The sequence below is a fragment of the Carcharodon carcharias genome, chromosome 15 (genome assembly GCF_017639515.1).
Source record: "Carcharodon carcharias isolate sCarCar2 chromosome 15, sCarCar2.pri, whole genome shotgun sequence".
NCBI lineage: Eukaryota > Metazoa > Chordata > Chondrichthyes > Lamniformes > Lamnidae > Carcharodon > Carcharodon carcharias.
Window position 1 is genome coordinate 7,970,745 of NC_054481.1, and position 23,869 is coordinate 7,994,613.

Below are 23,869 nucleotides of genomic sequence, written 5' to 3' on the forward strand. Positions count from 1 at the left end.
AACTGCTGCGTGGTCCAGTAAAGTGGTTGCAGACTCGCAGTCTGTGCTGGGGGGTGGGGCTGGGGTAAGATCTGGAGCACTTGGTGCCAATTTGGTGCCTCCGCGTAGTTTGCATGTGTGGGCAGCTTAGGAGCCCGACCCCAATCATATCACTGTGGCTGTGCCTGAACTGTCTCAGTTGGAGAGGAATGGTCAGTTTACACGTGTCCCTACTGTGTGGCCACTTCCCTCACCTATCCTGCCCCTGCCCCCACCCCCACCTCGATTTCTGGTGTGTTGCATGAGATCCAACGCATCAGTTGCCCCGCCACCCCCCTGACCCCTCAACAACAGTCACCTCCGAGGCTGGGCAGCACTTCACACCAGCCTCCCGGCGCCCCTGAAGTCTGCAAAGCAAGAGACGATCTTTGCAGAACGATGCTCGTCACTCATCTCCAGTGCCCCCAAAGTGAAAGCTGCTAAGTGCAAGTCACCTGTCTGCCGTTGTGAAACACACCGGCGTGCTTTGCCGCCGACGTGGGCGGACAATCCAGCTGGGGTCCAACAGCCTGGCGGGATGGCCTTTTCGTGATACGCTGATGCATTCCAATGAGCTCCCCAATGACTGTTGGCGGGAAACGCAGGCTCGCCATTGGTAGGCTGAGCAGAGGATCACAACTTGCCTTCCTGCCGTCATGAACCAGATCGTGCCATATTGTCCATGCATGCCACCTATCATGCCCGCTTCCAACGGCTGACAATGGCTTCATCCAATCGAGATCCCTACCTGTGCATCTGCATCTGGCATTCAAAGTGGTGCTAGAGACAGTACTTTTCCACTGTTAAATTTATTTTGCATTTGCCTGCCCAGGGTGAATCTCTTGAATTCACCCTGGATCTTTTGAAAAGAAAAGACTTGCATCGATTCAGAACCAAGGGATATTAATCATGCTGGCTGATCCTGTGCAGTCAAGGGTTTTATTCAATCCTAGGTCTAGGTAGACATTTTTTGAAGTTGGGGAAGGAATCAGCTGGCTAAGGTCATTAGGAACTGCAATGCACATAACAACCATGTTTGTGATCTTTTGATTTTAATGCAACTAATCTTAAAGATGGTAGTTGAATTTTTGAATAAATAAACAGGTTAAAGGAAGAAGGAAGACATGTCAGAGGAACTGTTTTTGAAAGTGGCAACATCAGAACAGATGCGACGGAGGTGAAGGAACTGAGAGAATGGGATGGAGTCCTTACAGGAAGTGGGGTGTGAGCAGCTGTACTCGAGGTAGCTGTGGGAGTCATTACGACTGTCCACCAATATTCATTACAAGCCTATCACCAGAAATTGAGACAGAGAGATCAAGGAAGGGAAGGGAAGTGTCAGAGATGGACCATGTGAAAATGATGGAGGGGTGGAAATTGGAAGCAAAATTAATAAATTTTTCCAGCTCCAGGCAAGAGCATGAAGCAGCACCGAAGTAATCATCGATGTACTGGAGAAAGTTGTGGGAGAGTGCCTGAATAGGACTGGAAGAAGGAATGTTCCACATACCCTATAAAGAGACAGGCATAGCTGGGGCCCGTGCAGGTACCCATAGCCACACCTTTTATTTGGAGAAAGTGAGAGGAGTTTAAGGAGAAATTCTTCAGTGAGAGAACAAGTTCAGCCAGATGGAGGAGAGTAGTGGTGGATGGGGATTGTTCGGGACTCTGTTCGAGGAAGAAGCAGAGAGCCATCAGACCATCCCGGTAGGGGATGGAGGTGTAGAGGGATTGGACATCCAAGGTGTGAGGGGGAGGCGGTTGGGGCCAGGGAACTGGAAACTGTTGATATGATGTAGGGTGTCAGAGGAATCAGGGATGTAAGTGGGAAGGGACTGGACAAGGGGAGAGAGAATGGAGTCAAGATAGCAAGAAATGAGTTCCGTGGGGCAGGAACAGGCTGACACGATCCATCTGCTGGGACAGTCCTGTTTGTGGATTTTGGGTAGGAGGTAGAAGCAGGCCGTTCGAGGTTGGGAGACTATCAGGTTGGAATTTGTGGAAGGAAGCTCTCCAGAGGAGATGAGGTCAGTAACGGTCCTGGAAACAATGGCTTGATGTTCAGTGGTGGGGTCATGGTCCAGGGAGAGGTAGGAGGAAGTGTCTGCGAGTTGATGCTCAGCCTCTGCAAGGTAGAAGTCAGTGCGCCAGACAACAACAGCACCACCCTTGTCAGCGGGTTTGATGACAATGTCAGGGTTGGACCTGAGAGAACGGAGTACAGCAAGTTGAGAGTGAGAAAGGTTAGAGTGGGTGAAAGGGGCAGAGAAATTGAGACGACTAATGTCACGCTGACAGTTCTCAATGAAAAGATCAAGAGAAGTTAAGAATCCAGAGGGAGGGGTCCAGGTGTAGGGAGAATATTGGAGGTGGGTAAAAGGATCCTTTGAACAGGAAGAGGACTCCTGCCCAAAGTAGTGAGCACGGAGATGAAGGCGGCAGAAGAAGAGTTCAGCATTGTGCCGAGCCTGAAATTAATTGAGATGAAGGCATAAGGGTACGAAACTAAGTCCTTTGCTGAGCACTGAATGTTCATATCGGAGAGGGGAAGGTCAGAGGGTATGGTGAATACATGGCCGGGGCTGGGATTGGAAGACAAGATGGGGACAGAGGGACAGTTCCACCCCTCCATCATTTTCACATTGTCCATCTCTGACACTTCCCTTCCCTTCCTTGACCTCTCTGTCTCAATTTCTGGTGATAGACTGTCCACCAATATCCATTACAAGCCTACCGACTCCCACAGCTACCTTGACTACAGCTCCTCACACCCCGTTTCCTGTAAGGACTCGATCCCATTCTCTCAGTTCCTTTGCCTCCGTCACATCTGTTCTGATGATGCCACTTTCAAAAACAGTTCCTCTGACATGTCTTCCTTCTTCCTTAACCGAGGTTTTCCACCCATGGTGGTTGACAGGGCCCTCAACCACTTCCAGCCTATCTCTCGTGTATCCGCCCTCACACCTTCCTCTCCCTCCCAGAAACATGATAGGGTCCCCTTTGTCCTCACTTATCACCCCAGCAGCCTCCGCATTTAAAGAATCATCCTCCGCCATTTCGGCCAACTCCAGCATGATGCCACCACCAAACACATCTTCCCTTCATCCCCCCCGGCGGCATTCCGCAGGGATCGTTCCCTCCCGGACACCCTGGTCCACTCCTCCATCACCCCCTACACCTCAACCCCCTCCCAAGGCACCTTCCCATGCAACCGCAGAAGGTGCAATACCTGCCCCTTTACTTCCCCTCTCCTCACCGTCCAAGGGCCCAAACACTCCCTTCAAGTGAAGCAGCATTTCACTTGCACTTCCCTCAATTTAGTCTACTGCATTCGTTGCTCCCAATGCGGTTTCCTCTACATTGGAGAGGCCAAACGCAGACTGGGTGACCGCTTTGCAGAACACCTTCGGTCTGTCCACAAGCATTACCCAAACCTCCCTGTTGCTTGCCATTTCAACACTCCACCCTGCTCTCATGCCCACATGTCTGTCCTTGGCCTGCTGCATTGTTCCGGTGAAGCTCAACGCAAACTGGAGGAACAGCACCTCATCTTCCGACTAGGCACTTTACAGCCTTCCGGACTGAATACTGAGTTCAACAATTTCCGATTCTCCCCCTTTTTTTTCCAATAATTTATATAGATTTTCCTTTTCCCACCTATTTCCATTATTTTTAAATGTATTTCCATCCATTGTTTTATCTCTACCTTTTAGCCTTTTTTGATTCCTTCACCCCACCCCACCCCCACTAGGGCGATCTGTACCTTGTTTGTCCTGCTTTCTACCCTTAATTAGCACATTCCTTAGATAATATCACCACCTTCAACACCTCTTTGCCCTTTTGTCTGTGACATCTTTTGGTTATCTCCACCTATCACTGGCCCTCTATCCAGTTCTACTTGTCCCACTGCCCCGCCACCCCCCCACCCACCTTAAACCAGCTTATATTTCACCTCTTTTCTATTTTTCCTCAGTTCTGTTGAAGAGTCATATGGACTTGAAACATTATCTGTGTTCCTCTCCGCACCTGCTGCCAGATCTGCTGAGTTTTTCCAGGTATTTTTATTTTTGTTTTGGATTTCCAGCATTCGTAGTTTTTTGCTTTTATGTTAATGTCTGTACCAGTTCTCGGCAAGAGCAATTAGCGGTGTGCAGTAAATAAATAACAACAGTCCACGATCTTGACTAAAATTACACGCAACTCTTCTCCCTTCCAAAAAACAAAATTGGGGGTGGGGAGGATGGGTGCTAAACATTTTCTCTATATACGGTGATCCTATAGAGCCTCTGGGGACTAGATACCAGTGGCCTCACAGACCAGACCTAAAATATCATTTTACAATATTGAAAATTTAACACAGCATTACACTACCTGCTGAAAGGAGTTAGCAAAGACAGAATTTTATTGGGTTCCTTCCAAGCATCCACCAAGCCCTCTCTTTCAAAAGTGCCGTCATCATCTGCCTCCTTGACTGGAAACTGGACCTACCTTATCGTGCGGCCTCCTCTGGAGTGTTCCCCAACCTAAACAGAAATACCTGCAAAAACTCAGCAGGTCTGGCAGCATTTCACCCTCTCCTATTTTTGCTTAGTTCTGTTGAAGAGTCATGAGGACTCGAAACGTCAACTTTGTTCTTCTCCGCCGATGCTGCCAGACCTGCTGAGTTTTTCCAGGTATTTCTGTTTTTGTTTTGGATTTCCAGCATCCGTAGTTTTTTGTTTTTTTATCTCTTTTGTTTCCAAACCTACTGGAAGTTAAGCCCAAGCCCATCAGTGAGCCTGACGTCCAGACAGGGAAACATGTCAGGGCTAGAAATTGAAAGCTCCATAGTTAAAACCCCACAACACATAGGGAAGCCCAGATTTCCTTACGCTATCGGATCCCACCTCTCCCAGCACATCAGCAAGTGAAAAATCTGGCCCCACATCATAAGTCCGCCTGCCTTTCGGACTCACATGACTCTGTTCGATAGTTGTCAATTCTTAACTATGCTGGACAAGCACACTGTAGCAACAAGTTTCTTTCTGGATTATAGCTCCCATGGTCAATCAGTGATATTTAGGATATCACCAGTGAAGATGCCCAGATAGGTTGTAGTAGAAAGAAGCTCCCATTTCTGAAATAGGAAAGGAATATGCTGACTTAATGATGATACTTGCACATTTTAAAGAACACGTAGGCACAAAGGTCACACAGTAATACCACAAACCAAAAAGCTCATCTACATTTATTCCTGATTATGAATTCATGATCTCACACAAAACTTGACAATAATTCCTTGACCGTTTGATTTTCTTCATGCTGAGGTTGTGTGAGGAGGATGCTCGTCATGTAAAGACATTGATTGTGATGGTAGAGGGAAATACATTGATACTAAAATGTCCTGATACAACTGCCAGATTATATAGGGGAGGATTTTCTCCCCTTCAGGCGGGCCGGTTGGGAGCGGGCGCAGAGCTGATCGCCGCCCGTGATTGGCTGCACGCTGCCATTTTATGTGGAAGGGCCAATTAAAGCCCACCCAGTGTGACATCAGTCCAGAAACGCTCAGTGCTACCTGTGCGTGCAGGGGGAGGAGGGAGAGTCAGGGCCTGCGCTCTTTCACACATACACGCAAAAGAGCGCAGAAATCTCCCTGAGGCATGGTGCTGCCTCAGGGAGATTAACTTAAGTTTTAAACTTGGAAAAAATTTTTAAAATAAAATTATTCAAACAAGTCCCCTCATGTGTCAGTGTCACATGAGCTGGAACATGTTTATGAATGTTCATTAAAAATTTTATTTAATTAATTAAACCTTTATGAAACCTCATCCCGCCCATGGATGAGGTTTCATGAAAAATGTGAGGCCGCCTAAGCTCTTTGCCGGCCTGCCAACCTTAAGGTTGGACGGGCAGCTTTCTCAATAGGGTTAATTAGTTTATTAATGGCCTTAACAGGCCTTCGACAGTTCGGCAGGCACACAGCCGACTCCAATGCGCGCCCGCCGAACGCAAGATCAGAATGATGTGTGGTGACGAACAGAAGATTCTGACCATAAAGAATATAAGACAATTACAAGTTTGTTACCAGAGCGCAACCTAGTCAAGGGGTTTATATTCCAAATTTGTGTGAGCTGGGCATGTCATATACTAGCGATACAAAGCCAGCCCAGTGGTAATAAAAATCAAATACTGGAAGCTTGCTTGGAGGGATTCAAACTGAAAATAATGATCTGGGTTGTGTCATCATGTTTCAGAGATTTGGAAAGGTAAGGGAGGTGGAAATGGTGTGGTTGTTTGAAATACTCTTGCTCTTCCTGGCCCACATATAGTTCTCCCAGAAACTGTTCTCCTCCACTTGCTACATTTGCCAGGCTTCCTGTGGCCAAGGGAACCCAGTCTGCCACAGTTAAATCTACAAAGCAGGTTAAATACGAAGCTTCCAGCCTCATTAACACACTGAAAATGTCAACCCACCTCCTGGGAGTGGGTTGGCTGTCCAACCTTTATTCCACCTCAGTAAAAGCAGAAAGTCAGCAGGTTTGATCCAGCTTCCCAACGCACTTGGAATTTTGCCCATTTAAACCTGCAACAAATCCCACTGACTCACCATGATATCCTAAAGTGAAGGTACTCACCAGACCTCCCTCTGGGTCTCGGTCTTCTTCAATAAATATAAAACAGATGCACTTCAATAAAAGCATGTAAATGCGTTCAGTTTTATCAAGCAAATAAACATCAGCAAATCGAACAGCAAAACAACATAGCCTTAATGTGATGATGAACATTTTTTGTAAAGCACAATACTTTGATGATGAAGTTCAACTGCCTGCTCCACAACTAATTCAGCAGCAGACCCGATATGCATAATAATTTGCTTGTTTTCTAAGTAATCAGTTGCAAAGAATCTAGTTGGTAGTTTTATTTAAGAGGAGAAACATTGGGCGGAATTCCCCCATGCTCCCAGCGGCAGGATCAATGGCGTGCAAAGGGGGGACAGGGGGTTAGAATTTAGTCGGAGGCCCAAAAATCGGCTTCATGCCGGTGTGAATTTTCAGCGGGATCTTCCAATACAGGATCTTCGCCACGGTGAATCGGGAACGCTGTTGGAAGCTGGCGTGAGGCCAATTCGCATTCCACTAATGGATGCAAATGAAGGCCTGACCAGAATCACGATCCCACACCCGATTCTCCATTATGCCAGTAGGAAACCACAGCCGGTCCAACACAGGTCCGGACAAGCATGACATGCAGGAGTCAGGGCTTCCCTTTAAGTCTTTGCTCAGATCGCAGGCATTTGAGATGATGATGCAGGAGGCCTACAGCTACCAGACCCTCAAGGAACACATGCATCGCATGGTGGGTGGATCCTTGTGCATCTGGCTCCACCACAAAACAGCTCCCAGAAGGTGGGAAAACTCCACGCAACAGCTTTGACTTCACTGGTACTTTAGCCCTATTTCGGAACTTCGCCACGGGCTGGTGTGGATATGGCAAGGTTAGCAGTGGGAGGCAGGGGGGGCAAAGAGGAAGGTTCAGGTGTGTGAGTGGAGGAGGGTCTTTGGGGGAGGGGGGGGGTTTGCTGGTGAAGGTGGGAGTGGGGGGAGGGAATTCGGAGGAGGGAAGAAGTAATGGGGGAGAATGGTGCAAGTGTGGAGGTAGGTGTAATGGGGCAGGGGGAGGTGAGTTTGGAGGGGGGTGAAGGTGTCTGGGAGGTGGTGGAAATAAAGGGGTTGAATGGTGGAAGGAGGAGTAAAGGTGAAGGAAGGTGTGAGGGGTGGTGGGGGGGCCGTGGGGGGGGGCGGTGGGGTTTGTGTGTGTGTGTGGTGGTTGTGGTGGTGGAATGCCCAAGGTGAACATGCAAAGGAGGGGTTTGTGGAGTCAATGACTTCCTCTTAGGGAGCGAACTCAGGGTGAGTGTGGTAGGAGGGGATGGTTAGCGTAACAGACGGTGGAGGACCCAGTAGGGTGGGAGGGTGAGGATGTGTCTGTAGAAGTAGAAGGGGCAGCGAGGGTGCTTGGTGGGGACATGGGGGAAAACACAGACCCTGGGGATGGGAAGGAGATTGGGGGGTTCAACGTGGACCGGAGTGGGGCTCACTGGTAGGTAGGGAATGTGTACGTTCACCTGAACATCCTGGAATGAGAAGGGTTTAGGCTGGAAGGTGATGTTAGAGAGGTCAAACGTTATGCCAAGGGTATCTATTATGGGGGAAAAGGGCATGAGTGACTGGGGGAGGGGAAATGATGGGGTAGCTCATCAGAAATCGGACTACCGCCATCCTTGAAATAATCGAAAGTGAGCGGAGCCTTGTGTTGGAGGGGCACAGGTGCTGCTGGGAGTGCGATCAGTGGGTGGGCGCAGATGCAGGTCAGCTCAGCTGGACAGCTGAAAGAGAACCTCAACAGGCAGCACTGAAAGTGCTCGGGACAGTAAAATGAATGTGGTAGATGATAAAGGCTCTGCGTGCAGGGGAGAGTGTTTGCCAAGGCGCTGAAAGGCCCTGCCACAGATACTTCTCCCTCCAAATTCACTCGTTGGGGGGGGCGGGGAAAGAGAGAGAGAGCGTTTGGGGTGTAGGGGGTCTCGCGAAGCCTATATAATGATATTGTATGACAACAGTAGATATTATTTAGTGAGAGTGGATATATTTGCAGATAATACAGTAAGTGTTCACCTGTGAAACCACTTCAGATCAAATTTCCTTAATTTTACTTTGCCTACCCCTTCTTCTAGGTGCTGCCCTGACATCCTCAACAAGGGTGGAGGCAGCCTGTGAAGCTGTTTGCCCTGTTGCCTTTGATGATTTCGGCAGCCGTTCTCTGAAGGGCTGAGGCCTGGAGGGCCCCGGTTTACTTTGGCTGTACCTCTGTGGCCCAGCTGCTCCCTCTGCAGTTACAGAAGACGAGGTGGAAGGGGCCACAGGCAAAGTGGATTTGGAGGAAGCAGAGAACCCCCTGAGAGTCCCGAGTAGATGACCCAGGGCTGTCCAGCTGCTGCTGCCTCTCCCTTCCTGGGAGTCCAAGCCTGACTCTTTGAGGGTAAGGGGAGCCTGGAAGGACATTGAGGTGCCCATTCTCCTCTCGCGTTACCACTGCATGAACTCACACATGGCAACAGCAATGGAGTGCAGGACTGCTCACAACTCTGGCAGAAACTGGACATTCTGCTAGAAAAGGGTCTCTATGGAGTCCACCAGCCTCCCCACAGAGACATCCATGCGCGCACAAGTGGGCACCACTTCAGAGACCAGGTGGCCAGACTCCTCCGAGTCCTGTACCACTCTGTTGAGGGCTTCCAACAGCCTCTGCTGACTCTCCACTGTGAGTTGGAAGACCAATTCCAGAGGCTCATCGTCTGAGTTGGACCTCACAGATGCCTCTTCCCCAGCAGTCCTCAGAGCCAGGGAGCTCGGCTGAAGCAGCCTCCTCCTGCTGCGAACACTTGTCTGTGCAGTGAGCACCAGATTGAGACCCCCCTTCCTAAACTAGAACTAATAACCTGCCGAGATGTATGTTCATGAGCACCTAGTGGAGGGTGCAAGTGACCGCTGTGATGCCACTACAGTTGTGGGGCTCTCCCCTTTTGTTCCCTCCTGGCATATATCTAAGCTGGGGTTGGGGTCCTCCTCTTCCTCAGGCCTTGGTCTCTTCCTGGAGGCACCTGTAAGTGAGGCAGAAGAGTGCGAGTGACAGCACCAGCTGCCTCCAATATGCAGACACATTCGACCCTCAGGTTTGCATTCAATGGATGAATCCTTACTAGGTGGATGCCCAAAACTGAGCTCCCCATTGCCAATGGCTCTGTCCTGCTCCATTCCTGCGAGCTCACATGCCCCCTCCTTGGATTCCGTCAGAGACATGAAAAATGGTCCCCATCCCCCTTCCCATCTTCTCAAGTTCTCTGTGATGGAGCTTCTACTGCTCAAAGAAGAGAACATGTTTGCGAGGAGTTGCATGTTGCATGGATTGAAGCAGTGAAAATTAGTTCATTTATCCTACTTCCCCTTGTAAGATAACCCACTTTTGTGGCACATCATCACTGGTGTGAATTGGGAGGATTGTGGACCAGTTCCCACCGGAGTGCTAAGCAAATCTACATTCAAAGGCAAAGCTCAGACAGGCATGTGATTTGCGGAGGTTGCTGGTTCCGGCTGTGGCTAAAACCAGTTCCCACCTTCCTCCCCCCATCCACCCCCGACCATCCATGCCATGTTCCATGTCTGCTGAAGGGTGACAAAGGGACAGCGGGCACTCCACCACAGCGCAGATGATCTGAGGTGGGACTGTGAGGCAGGCCACTGGGCCTTGAATAGGAATTCACCAAGGCTCCTTAGACAGCTTCCAAGCCCACGGCTACCTAGAAGGACAAGGGCAGCAGGTAGATGGGAACACCACCACCTGGAAGTTCCCCTCCAAGTCAGTCACCAACCTGACTTGGAAATATCTCACCGTTCCTTCACTGTCACTGGGTCAAAATCCTGGAACTCCCTTCCTAACAGCACTGTGGGTGTACCTACACCATATGGTCTGCAGCAGTTCAAGGAGGCAGCTCACCACCACCTTCTCAAGAGCAACTAGGGATGGGCAATAAATGCTGGCCCAGCCAGCGAAGCCCACATCCTGTGAATGAATTTTTAAAAATATGACATATTGGAGTTTTTGTGCTTTATGCGACCATCTGATGTGAGACACTTTGGCAGAATGAATAAGAACGTTTATCCTCTTTCGGCGCTGTGCTGCTGACCTTTTGTGCACCCCAGGCATGGGGATCTGCGCCCATGCAGTGTTGGTAGACCTGCTTGGCCGCCTCCTCCCATCAGGCGGGTACAGCACATTCCTGCACACCTTGACATGTTCCGGGGTGGGGGGGGATGCACAGGGAAACGTCACTAAATTTCAGAGATGGGCCAGCAGACGACCTTGAAGACATCTCTCTTTTTTTGGTCTGACATTGTGGATGTCCGGCACCTTTTAAATGTGGTGTCCAGATATGGTGGCAGGACTCGTGCCATCAGGTCCGCCCTGCAATGGAAGGCAGTGTGAAACCCCCAGCTGCATAATTAATGACCTCAGGGCTGGAAAGTATAGCGTGGTTTCCCATCGGCCTCTGCAGTGAGAGACATTTCCCGCCCCACCATGGGACTTAGTCCCAGATGGGAGAATTCCGCCCATTAAGTGTATACTTTAAAGCTGATGCAGTACAGCTATGTTATATTGCTTCTTGTCCCCAAGTTTGTTGCGTCAATTGTTACAGATAGAGAGATGAAACCTCCAATTCCCTTTACTGTCCATAATCAGTGTGATTTGTCATATCCATTCTAGGGGGAAGTCCCCACCCAGGGTGATGCAATTAAGAACTTTCCGGGAGCTTCATATAGTTTGTGTTAAAGTTGCAAAGGTCACCTGACCCTTGGCAGCCATCTTAACAGTTCATCAGCGTCCATTTTAAATTAAAGACAATTCCAGAAATTTTTATATGAACGCAAGAGTTCATATTTAGAGTTATGAATATAACATGCCTTCACTGGGCATGATGCAATAAAAATGTTTACTTTTCTTCTTTGTTATTTATCCGGCTCTCTACCAACACTCAACACGTTGACCTGCTCCAATACATTTTCCTGTTAATTCGAAGTGTACACTTTTTCATACAGTTTGCAACCTGATCAGGTATAAGTTTTCCATCCACCAAAAATCCTGATTTCTCATCCTACCCCCACTGTCTTATTAATTTTGAAGAAACTTCATGTAAGTGTCACTATTTATCTTCTTCCGATAGGATGTAACTCACATCCATAATTATTATCTTGCCTGAATCCTTCAGTTCCACCATAACATGAGTGTCAAGGCATCTTCCTGAAGGAGAAAATTAAGAAACTTGAACTGCAGTTTGGTGAAGAGAGGCCACCTTTTTGCTGATTGCTGTGGTTCCTTTAGCTTTATTACGAATATGTATATTAGTTAAAACAAAGCCACTCAAATTAATGGCAAGAAGCTGTTCATTGACTATCCACTTAAATAATCATTTCAAAGCTAGCTCAAAGGGTAGGAACGTCAGATTCTTTATTCAGAGTAGAAAATATGCTCTAAATTGAATCCACTAAAGCACTTCAAGCTCAAGTACAACAATGTATGATATTTGTTTCTTAACGGTGAATCAATGTTGCCCAAACTTCAGTCACAATAACAATCAAGATCGTTTCTAGATCAGCAGGAATTCCTGGATTCCTTTCTCTCATTTAATTTAAACAAAAGCTTTTGCAATGTGCTTGAAATTGTTTATCCATAGATACTGTACCTATAGAGGTTCCCGCCAAATTTAACGCATACCATTAACTCCAATATGATTGTATATATTTTGTCTAGTAAATGCATCCTAATGACCTTAATTGCTGGGTTGATCATTTCTATTTAAGTTTCGTCTTTCCGTTTGTAATGCTATGAATCTCATGTAAGCACCAGCTGTTGTATCAGTTCATAGCTCAGTACTCTTCAATTTATTCTGCTCTGCTGCACTTGAATAGACCAAATTTAACCTTTGCAGAACAAGATTGTCATCATTTGTGTACAGCAGTATAATGAAATTATTAACTACGTACAACTTCAACCTTCATTCAATTAGCAAATAAAATGGAGGTAAGTGGGCTGGTCAAGCAGATATGAAGAAACGGTTCAATGCTGGGTTTAGCACAGATCATTATTCATTAAAACACCAACCATTGCAAAAAGCCCAAAAGGAAGCTTGAGAAAACCCTTCAAAAAGCATCCAAGATGACATGTCAAGCTGCATACCCCAGAGCCACACATAGGTTAAATTTTTTGACAGCTTGGCCCACAGCTGCTCTGAGCTGTGAAACTGCCACCGATAAATCTATCCAGGCGAATATCAATATTACCAGTTATGTAATTAATATAATACAGGCCTCTATCCTCTCTATTCATTTTTTATATCAGTCATCTCCTGCATTCATTGTTCAAGCTTATCTATTCTTTTAGAAATGATTTCACTCTACATTCATTAACCTGTTTCTGATTGCACATCATCAGTTCTAACAGTATCTAACCCACTTGTCACAGAAGTGTTATGGCACAGTGGATGGTAAATGCTGAGCTGCTCAAATCCCAGAGGGAAACTTGAAACAGCTGCCTCAACTGTTTTGCAATTTGTATTTTTATTTCAAGATGCGCGCCTTGAGTTCAATAGGAATAAGTCCTCTGAGTATTAGAGAGGTTTTTTACAAAACTAAATTAAACATTTATTAGTAAATGATTTTAAACACACACATTGGTCTACAAATTACTACTGTGATAACTCCTAGCTCCCCTAATTAAGCTAACTCCCAGTTACATCTCCGTTAAGGCAACAGTAAAACAACATAGATTTCAAAGAGACCCAGGCAAAGCACACAATACTCTGGACAGAGATATTTAAAATTAATTCTCTTAGCTTCGGTTCCTGGAGACAGTAGCTTGGTACATAGAGGCTGGAGGCTTTTCACACCCGTTGGATCTTAGAATGCCTTTTGATTGTAAAAATTATTATATTTTCATGACAATTGCTAAATCATTACATCTTGATTTCCTCCATGACCTATAATGGGGCATTGATGATCCTGTATCAATTCCTTTGAAGATGGTTAGTTTCTTCATATATTTTAGAAGTATAAACATCAACCATCATTTCATACCTTATATTTGACATCATTTCAGTCCAGCTATCAACATTCTTGGCCTTGCTATTTCATCTGACCTCATTGCCACTCTTGCTAATGCTGCCTCCAGGAACTCATTGCGTCTTTCTAACTCCCAGTTACATCTCTTGTCAGGGTTTGCTATGACTCAGCCAAAGCACCTTCACCTCTGAATCAGAAGGCTGTGGCTTCAGGTCCTACTCCAGAGATCTGACAACACAATCATGTCTGGCACTTCCAGTGCAGTATTGAAGGAGTGTTGGACTGTCGGATGTGCTGCATTTTAGTTGAGAAGTTAAACCAAAGCCCCAGCTGTCCTCTCAAGCGGGCATAAAAGATTCCATAATACTATTCTGAAGAGAAGGGAAGTCCCCAGTGACCTGCCCAGTTCTCATCCCTGAACCAAACTAAAAAAAAAACAGCAGATTATCTGGTAATCATCACATTGCTGTTGTGGAACTTTGCTGTTAAACTGGCTGCTGCATTTCTTACATTATAATAGTGACTACACTTCAAAAATACTTAATTGGCTGTAAAGCGCTTTGGGACGTCCCAAAGTTGTGAAAAGCAAGTAAGTCTCTAACTCTTTTCCTCTCAAAATTTCTTAACTCTATAAAGCCCAAGTGCATCCAAAAATTAAGTGTTGCTCCAAATTTTGATAAAAGCACCTCTACTACCTCTTTTACACCAAGGCAGGATACAAGTATAGGATTATCACATGGGCAACCCCTCTCTTATCTCTAGCTTTTAACCATTCTTTCTCCATCACCACCTCTCTTGGCTTTGTAATCGATCAAACTTTCCTCCTTTGTCCTTTCTAAGCTCTAAATTTACCGTCTTACGACAGTTTCCTCCTCTCTACATCTCAGCAGTACTGAAATCAAGTCTCATGGTAGCCTTCTAACCTAACTCATTCTTTCTCACCCTTGAAACTTTGGATTGTCTTTACCTTCTTCACTCTTACTTTCCTCTACCATCTTAAAGCTTTTAAAGCCTGGCAATCCTAATTGCTAGTTCCCAAATTTTCTTTTACTCTTTTCACTATTTGTGAAGTCCTACAATATGGATTAACAACAAGCACAAAGAGCACATGGACTTTTTGTCACTAAGGTTGAGGCCATTTGTTCAATTGCTTCTCTCCCTTTTCCTAGCCCACCACTGGGTCATACTTCCTCTAAGATGCCCTCTTAGACCTGGCTAGCCCTGAACTCAAGTTTTTATCCAGTTTCTCTCCTACCTCCCCTCATGCCCTCTGCAAGCTCACCTTGCTCACATGATCCACATCCTGCTCCCTCAGCTTTACTCCCACTAAACATCGAACTTCCATTCCTAGTCTCTACCTAGGCTGACATTGTTAACCATTCTCTCTCCTCGTGTACAGTCTCACTCTCCTTCAAATCTGCCAACATCAACCTTCTGATCAATAATTTAGGTTTCTGCCCTGGCCATAGTACCAAAACAGCCTCTTACAAAATCACAATGACATCCCATGTGCCTGTGACAAAAATAAACAATCCCACCTCACCCTTTTCAATCTGTCTGCAGCCTTTAACACAGTTGGCCACACCATCCTCATCTAACATCTCTCCACTGTGGGCCAACTGGTGGTACTGCACTCACCTGGTCCCATTCTTATCAATTCAAACACAGCCAGAGAATTACCTGGGATGACTTCTTTTCCTGCTCCCATATAGTTTCATGACACCAAAGATAACTATCATATTTTTAATTATATTATTGTGGTTTATTGTAAAGTAGGTTTGAGAGTGTGAGTGTGTGTGGTTGTGTGTGATTTAATTGAATTGGAGTCAGATAGACTGCAAGGTTAAAATTATTAAAAGAAATTAGGCGTAAGAGGCATTTGAAGTGCTAATGAGTAAACATGGCTGAAGGCAGCTTGTAGGGTGTGAAGGAAATTTGCATTTTTAGATAAGCAAAGGGGTTGCTTAGGTTTCAAAGGGGTTATAGGATATTTACAACCATCAAGATAAACAAGGCCAAGTAGTATGTTTATTTTTCCCAAAGGCACTGACCAGATGGGCAACATGAAAGATTTTTATATATGGGAAATGTAAATTTCCAAAGATGTATAGAACAATGGAATTTACAGATTAAAAAGAGAAACACAGGTAAAGGATGGAGGCTATGACGGGGGGCCATGTAAGATCTAAAAGGACCGTGTAAAACAGCCTCAGGGGAAAGTCTCCGGCCACTTTTGCAGAAGTCTGTTGTGTCCGGTAACCAAAGTTGGCAAAAAGCCTTTGGAATTCCACTGTTGAGTGGGTGCTGTGGTAAACTTGCTGTGTTGCCTATTTAAATTTAAAATCTATTTTGGACTGTTCCTTTACAGAGGATGTGTAGTTGGGAGTCAGGTTAATTAGGAATTTTGGCACTTGTTATAGTATTAAGTAACTGTAACCTTATGTATGTGCTTGAAATCTTTTAATAAATGATTTAATTTAATTTTTTAAATCTCTAAAGGTGTTAGTGGGCTCATTACTTCTGAATTCACTGCACAAATCTTATCGCAATAAATACAAATTGCAAAAATGTTGTAATAGCATGGCCAAGTTTCGCTTGTGAATTTGGTCCACCCGGCACAGATCACCTGTCACGTCATAACACTGGTGACCCCCAAGGGTCCATCCTTGGGCCTCTCCAATTCTCATCCACACACTATCCCTTGGTAATATTATCTGAAAACAGTGTCAGGTTCCAAATGTTTGTTGAAGACACCCGGCTCTACCTCACCAATATCATTCGTGACCCCTCCTCTGTCCTTAAATTGCCTAACTGCTTGTCCAACAATTCATCTGACAAATGTTGGGAAGATTGAGGCCATTGTTTTCAGCCCCTGCCCTAAATTTATTGCCCTAATAATTAACTCCATTCCCTTCGCTGGCCACTGTTTGAGGCTGGTGGTGTAATTTGTTACAACATTGTGGTTTTACCTCTGAAATGTGGTTTCACCAGCCACCCAGACTGATGGGATTAAATCTCCTCTCTCAGCTAGCTGTAAAGGTTCCACATGGTCAATCTCAACCAAAGTTCTAGCGGTGTTTATACCCACAGCTGCAAATCACATTGGAAGAGTCTAATGACGGCTGTCACTAGAAAAGTTCAATTTCACAAAATGAACTAAGAGATGTTCCTTTGAGGTTAAATAAGGCACATTTTGGAAAGATTTAGCATGAAATACCTGAGATGAATGACAGTGCCCTAAATAGAAAAGTGCTCCGTGCCCCCTCAACCTACCATGAATAAACAATGTATATATTTTAAATACCATTTATTGGCAAGGTCACTAGATTGGGAGAAAGTAATTTTGGATTACATGTCAGTTGCAATGTGAAATTCAACATAGGCCAGAACAATAGTGTGGTGCATATGACAGATTTATTTGTTGGTGGGGGGGGGGGGGTGCATTTTCTAATCCTGCCTGCCACGGGAATCATCACGGACGGGACGTAAAATTTGATGGACCAGCAAAAGGTCCACTGACTTCGGGTGGAAATTTCCAGTCCCACTGCAGGCAGGACTGGAAAATCCCACCCATTGTTTCTTTTTTAAACCTATCCGAAAGCTTCAAAGCAAAGCCATGCTGTGCAAGTGAATTATATGTTTCCTATTGTCTACTAGGATAGCACTTACTTAGATGCTTATAAACAGTACACAAGTCAAGGTTAAATAAATATTCAAGTTCATTTCAGCAATGATGAAATACAGTGGCTGCAGTAAGGACTGCTTATGCTCATCAAGTGGGTTGAGTGTGATCGATTTGGCAAACAGCATTTTTTAATTTGTACAATTGATCATGCATCTCAGTCTACTCGAGCCTAACCAGCCCACAGTCATTACTATTCAATGCTGCAATGTTCTTTTTCTCACATGCACACACGACTTGTCCTAGGTGGTGAGAACACTGTTTCATACAACTGTTCCTTTTGCAATTTCAGTACAAGTGGACTTAAGTTATGAAATGCGAAATTTCCCCATTTATGGTTAATTGTGGATATAAAAATATACAATAAAGGATCCAATAGAATACCCAGGAATATTTTGAGTTATTCATATACAAGAGAAAAATGCGATGAAGATGCTGTTCCCTCCATTTTGTACAAAAATGAGTTTAATACACATGAATATGCCTCACCCTAGGTATTCAGAAGATTAACATCTTCTGTCATTTGAGTCAGACCACAGTACTTCACTCAACTTCTAATATGGATTTATCAGCACAGCTAATGTATAAATGCAGTCAGCTCTCTCCCATCCAACAACTGTGAAAATATTTTTGTAGGGCATCTAAGTGCAGCAGTAACACAAATTAACAGATAAAAAATAACAATGTCCTGAGCACAGGTAATAACAACCACCGGCACCATCTTTTACATGCCATGTAGAATGTGACAGGATAGGTTGGGAGATAATGGGCCAGCTCTCTAAAGCACCAAGAGACTGGTAATTTAGTTTCTCTTCTGACAGTTATGACTGCAATACAGCTGCAGCAAAATCAAATCAGGAGTAACCCTTTCCCAACGAATCGCACTGAAAGGCAACAGTCAGCTCCCACTGCTTATAAAGTGGAGGTTTGCTACAAGTAAAAATTTGTCCTTCCAAATGAATAATTACCCAACGAGTCATCAAGTGGTTTAAAAAGAATCCAATAGAAATTACATGGATAAATTAGTTGCAATGGAGGCTTTAACGTTTACTAACACGGGATATGAGATGTTATATTAATGATTCTCCACAAATTCAGAATACGAAGGTGTCGTGCCCTGTAGATTACTGTGACTTGTCTGAGGGAGAGGAGGGTAGTTTTCTTGCAAATGCCTTCCCTCAGAGTTTGAACTTTGTCCCTGATTTTCTAACATTGTTGCACCATTAGTTTTGCTCCTTTGTGGTCAGCTCCATGTTATGGACAATTCTCTGTTCATTCAAACAGCTGACCATCAGTGGCTGATATCTTCACCATTTCAAAGATGGGCTGCTTCCACCTCCATATCATCCTCAATCTCTGTGATAATGATTAAGGTAGGTGCAGAGATGGGCAGTCTGTTGCTAGCAACCTCAACCTTTTGTCATCTCCAGGCTTGACTATTCTAAAATGCTCCTGACCAGTCTCCCATCCCCCCATAGTCTTCAGATCATTAAAACTCTGCTACCCATAATCTATTCCGCACCACATCTCACTCATCCATCATTCTGTATTCGCTAACCTATTTTGACTTTCAGTGCCCTGAAACCTGAAATTTAAAATTCCCATCCTCATGATTGAGTCCTTTTTTGGCCTCAACTATCCCCATCTCCGTAACCTTCTCCAGCCTTAGAACTCTCCAAGAAAACCACGCTCCTCCAACTCTGACTTCCTATATATTTTGCCCCAACACTGGCAGCTGTGTCTTCTGCCATCTAGAGCCTAAGATGGATCTATCTTCCTCTCCTGCCTTAAGACCATGCTTAAAACCAAACTCATTGACCATGGCTCTGACCTCTCCAATTAATTTATTCTTTTATTTAGCCAGTTTTTGTATGTTTATGCATCTTTGTTAAAGGCACTATATAAACACAATTTGTTGTTGCTGACAGCAAGCTGTTTTTGGTTTTGATGTGCGTTCTTCCTAAGATCAGGTCACCATTACATATAACCAATTAAATCTTTAAGTAGAAGACAACCTATCAGATGTCCACCAAACTGTCACATGTACCCGGGGAAAAGATGAGTCATATGGTTTTGGCAGAAAAGAACAGAAGAAAACTTTTTAACCCAATTTCAACCTGACAGATACAGTATTTATTCGGTAATTTGCATTGTTTGAATGGAAAAGGCCAAAGTTGAACCTAAGAGTGATACCTGGCAAATAAACCAGTTGTGCAGTCCCTTCGGGACTAAATAGCTTCTTTCCTTGCCTCCTTTTTTTAAAAAAATGCATCTAGTTCTTCTCAAATTGAAATGTACTTCCAAGCATGAATAAAGCTTTATCAATGAAGGGCTGTAACCAGTAACCAGCAGATATATACGGACTCACCCTCTACCTTCCCTCTGATGAGAAAGCACCTGGAAAATATTTACCTTTTCCACTGGTGGGATTAACTCATCAGAATAGGGAGGTAAAGAGTGACCCACACTCTCTATCATTCTGGTAAACTGAAGCATAAATACCCAGCATCGCAGCACTATGGTGATCTTTTTGGTGGGTTTTGGTGGTAGGGAGGGCACAGCTGGTATTCTGTGTGTTTTCACTGCAACTTCAGTAGAAGAGTCACAGAACAGTGATTTGAATGGATCTTCGGCTGTAATTTTGGCAGACGGACAAGGAGAGCCCCAAAAAAAGTTCAGCCCCTTCTCATGAAGAAGTTTGTTGAGCACCGTATTCTTCAGCCATAATATTGAATATTGGAAGAATCAATAAGGCATTTCTTTATCTCTGTACATTGTATTTTGGAAATAGAGTAGAAAAGTTGAATGCATTTCTCAAAGTGATGTAAATATATTAATCGTCAGACACTATGGCATCTGCTGTAAATTTTGTTGACAATGATTACCTGGCATTGCATGAACAAGATCTCCACAAAGGACAAAGAACCTGGGTTTCAATGTTAGCTTGTTGATAGACTGCACTGCTTGCTCTGTAAGCTTGATCTCTTCCTGCCATTCATCACCTCCATTATCACAATCTCCAATCTTCCATGCTTTCATAAGACCAAGCTGTGGGTCGGCTCCTTGTATGAAATAGAAAGGTCCTTTCCAATCACTTTCTTTCCCTAGAGAACAGTTAAAAACCAATTTGCATTCAGACTCATGAGACCAGCGTACAGACATAACATATATAGAGAAGTTGTTTCCCTCAATATGGCTACATCAGCTGCTATATTAAACTGAGACAGGAAGCAAGAGGGAAACGTGTATAGGTGAGCATAGTGCAGAAAAGGGGCAGGAGGAGCAGGTGAGAGGGGAAAACACAGATTACTGGCGATTAGTTTGCCCAGTGAATGTAGCAGTAATTTAAATGCAGCTTCCTGGTATTGGTGTTTTCCCTTAAAAATCAAAATTTTTAACTAGAGAACATAAAAATCATAAAAGAGCACGTTTCATTGGAATTATTTTATGCTTATCAAGGTCAGGGATGTCAGTGCAAGCAAATGGAATACCATACTGTCAAGAGGATATAATAATTTTCATAATACTATTAGAATTTATTGTAAAGTAGAATAACAGTGGGGTCTGTGTGTGTATGTGCGCGCGTGCGTAACTTAATTGAATTAAAGGTAGCTGGTCTGAAGACTTTGATGTATCAGAAGATAAGCTAGGTTTGAAATGTTAAGCAGGTAAACATGGGGAAGTTTAGAATGTAAAGGTGTAAAGGGAACATTTGCATTTTTAAATAAACTAGACTAGTTTGATTTCAAAAGAGGGGGTGAAATGTTGCACCTAGCCAGTAGAAGTTAAGAAACTGTGTTTATTTTTCCCAAAGATTATTGGTAAAATTGGTACTTAGATGGATTTTATTACTAGAGAGGTAAAGTAAAAATACATTGTGAAACAATGGGAATTTGCAAAGGGGAAAACATTTTTAAAGGAGCGAAGGTTGTGTGTAAGGGCAGGCATTCTAAGATCTAACGCAAGTGTGAAAAGCCTCCAGCATCTAAGCCTCAAGCTGCTGTCTACAAGGAAGGGAAGCTAAGGAAATATTCACTTTGAATTCAACTGTACAGGGTATTGTGTATTACTTTGCCTGGGTCTTTTAAAATCTGTGTGTCTCACAGTTGCCCTAATGGAGGTGTAACTGGGGCTAAGATTAATTAGGGGATTTAGAAGTTATCATATTTATCAGTTATCATAACTTATAGATCTATGTATGTGCTTAAAACATTTCTTCTATTAATAAATGTTTAATTTAGTTTTATAAGAAACCTATAAGACTTGGTGGCCTTTTTACTGAATTCAACACCTGCATCTCAAAATAAGTGCTAATTGCAAATAGTTGTGGCAACGCCTTCAAGTTTCCCTCTAGGATTTGGGCAGCTTGGCATTTACCATCTGCCTGCCATAACAATACAACTCTTCTTAAGTACCAGAATCAAGTGCTCCAAACCAAGTGCAAACCAGTACGAGGAGCTCATTGTTTGCTTTCTGCCAAGACGGACTATCTGTTCTGCCGCCTAAGCCCTCTTTATCATGATTTGGGTTCCTTTCATGCAGTAACTTGGACATGAGCTTCAATTCAGCCCTGCTGCATGCTAATAGTAGGTAGACAAGTGGTATTGTAATGCCAGATTGGAAGTCATTCCTCTTAGAGGTACAATCAATAGTTAGCCAAGTCTGGTTATTCAGACCTTGGTGCTAGAAATTGTTTTTGATATTCTCTGGGGGCTGTGAGAAAGACCTTTCATAAAAAGAAAATTGGAACATAAGACACAAAAGGAATCGGATAGAAGCAACCGGCTAAAGAAAGATGGCCTCTGCCTTGGTCATTAGACCAGGTGGCAGAGAGTGAGAATAACTTTTTATATTAAGTAAGGGCCCACTAGAGTTGTCTAGCACCCTTTATTAAATAGTATGCAAATACAAGCTGTATTAACTGCATCAAACATTTCTTATTTTTCTCAGTGTTCTGTATTGTTTTGCCGATTGTGGCTTAAAGCAGTTTACAAATCAAACCAAATGACACCTTGCATAGTGTTAACAGCATTACATATAGAAATAAGGAAGCTTCATTGTTATACCCCTAAGTTCTAGTACAGTGCTAATAAATAGAGTAATGGGTGTCAACTGCCAAATAAAAAAAACAGAAAACTGCTTAAGGAAGTGATTGACATCACTGAATGCACAAAGACACCTGTGGTCATTCAGAATTGTAAAATACCCACCCCCAGCTGCACATGTTAAGGGGAGGTCATGTCCCGTGACCAGGTGTGTAGACGAGGGCAATGCATTTGACGTAGTCTACTTGGACTTCAGCAAGGCTTTTGATAGGGTCCTGCGTGGGAGACTGATAACGAAGGTAAAAGCCCATGGGATCCAAGGCAATGTGGCAAATTGGATCCAGAATTGGCTGAGTGGCAAGAAGCAGAGAGTGATGGTTGAGGGGTGTTTTTGTGGCGGGGTGCCTGTGTCCAATGGGGTTCCACAGGGATCGGTGTTGGGTCCCTTGCTGTTTGTGGTATATATAAACAATTTAGACTTGAATGTAGGAGGATTGATCAGTCAATTCGCAGACGACACAAAAATTGGTGGGGTGGTAAATAGTGAGGAGGATAGCCTTAGATTACAGGAGGATATAGACGGGCTGGTGAGATAGGCTGATCAGTGGCAAATGGAATTTAATCCAGATAAATGTGAGTGATGCACTAGGGCAGGACAAACATGGCATAGGAATACACAATGAATGGTAGGACCCTGGGAAGTACCGTGGATCAGAGAGACCTTGGTGTGCATGTCCACCGGTCCCTTAAGGTAGCGGGACAGGTAGATCAGGTGGTTAAGAAGGCATATGGGATACTTGCCTTTATTAGTCGAGGCATAGAATATAAGAGCTGGGAGGCTATGCTGGAACTGTATAAAATGCTGGTTAGGCCACAGCTAGAGTATTGTGTGCAGTTCTGGAATCCGCATTATAGGAAGGATGTTATCGCACTAGAGAGAGTGCAGAGGAGATTTACCAGGATGTTGCCTGGGCTGGAGAGTTTTAGTTATGAGGAGAGATTGGATAGACTGGGGTTATTTTCCCTGGAGCAGAGGAGAATGAAGGGGGACATGATTGAGGTATATAAAATTATGAGGGGCATAGATAGGATAGACAGAAAGGATCAATAACGAGGGGGCATAGATTTAAGGTCAGGGGCAGGAGGTTTAGAGGGGATGTGAGGAAGAATTTTTTCTACCCAGAATCTGGAACTCACTGCCTGCAAGGGTGGTAGAGGCAGAAACCCTCATAATATTTAATAATTATTTGGATGTGCACTTGTGATGCCATGGCATACAAGGCTATGGGCCTAGTGCTGGAAAATGAAAAATTAGAATAGCTAGGTACTTGTCTGACCGGCGCAGACTCGGTGAGCCAAAGGGCCTTTTTCTGTGCTGTAGACTTCTATGCTCTATAACTCAACACCACCTCTGCCATTCCTGCCCCCAACTTAATATCTGGTTTCTGGCCTGTGCACTGGTCAAAGTC

At 44.3% G+C, this 23,869-nt stretch overlaps 1 protein-coding gene across 3 annotated transcripts in view; it reads right to left on the reverse strand.

Moving 5' to 3' along the window:
* cpped1 (calcineurin-like phosphoesterase domain containing 1) overlaps nt 1-23,869 on the reverse strand; it is a 222,939-nt gene that overhangs the window by 167,500 nt on the left and 31,570 nt on the right. For all 3 annotated transcript variants that reach the window (XM_041205788.1, XM_041205790.1, XM_041205789.1), the window contains exon 2: nt 20,241-20,459. In XM_041205788.1, the coding sequence (XP_041061722.1) occupies nt 20,241-20,459 (219 nt within the window). The remainder of the gene's footprint in view (nt 1-20,240; nt 20,460-23,869) is intronic.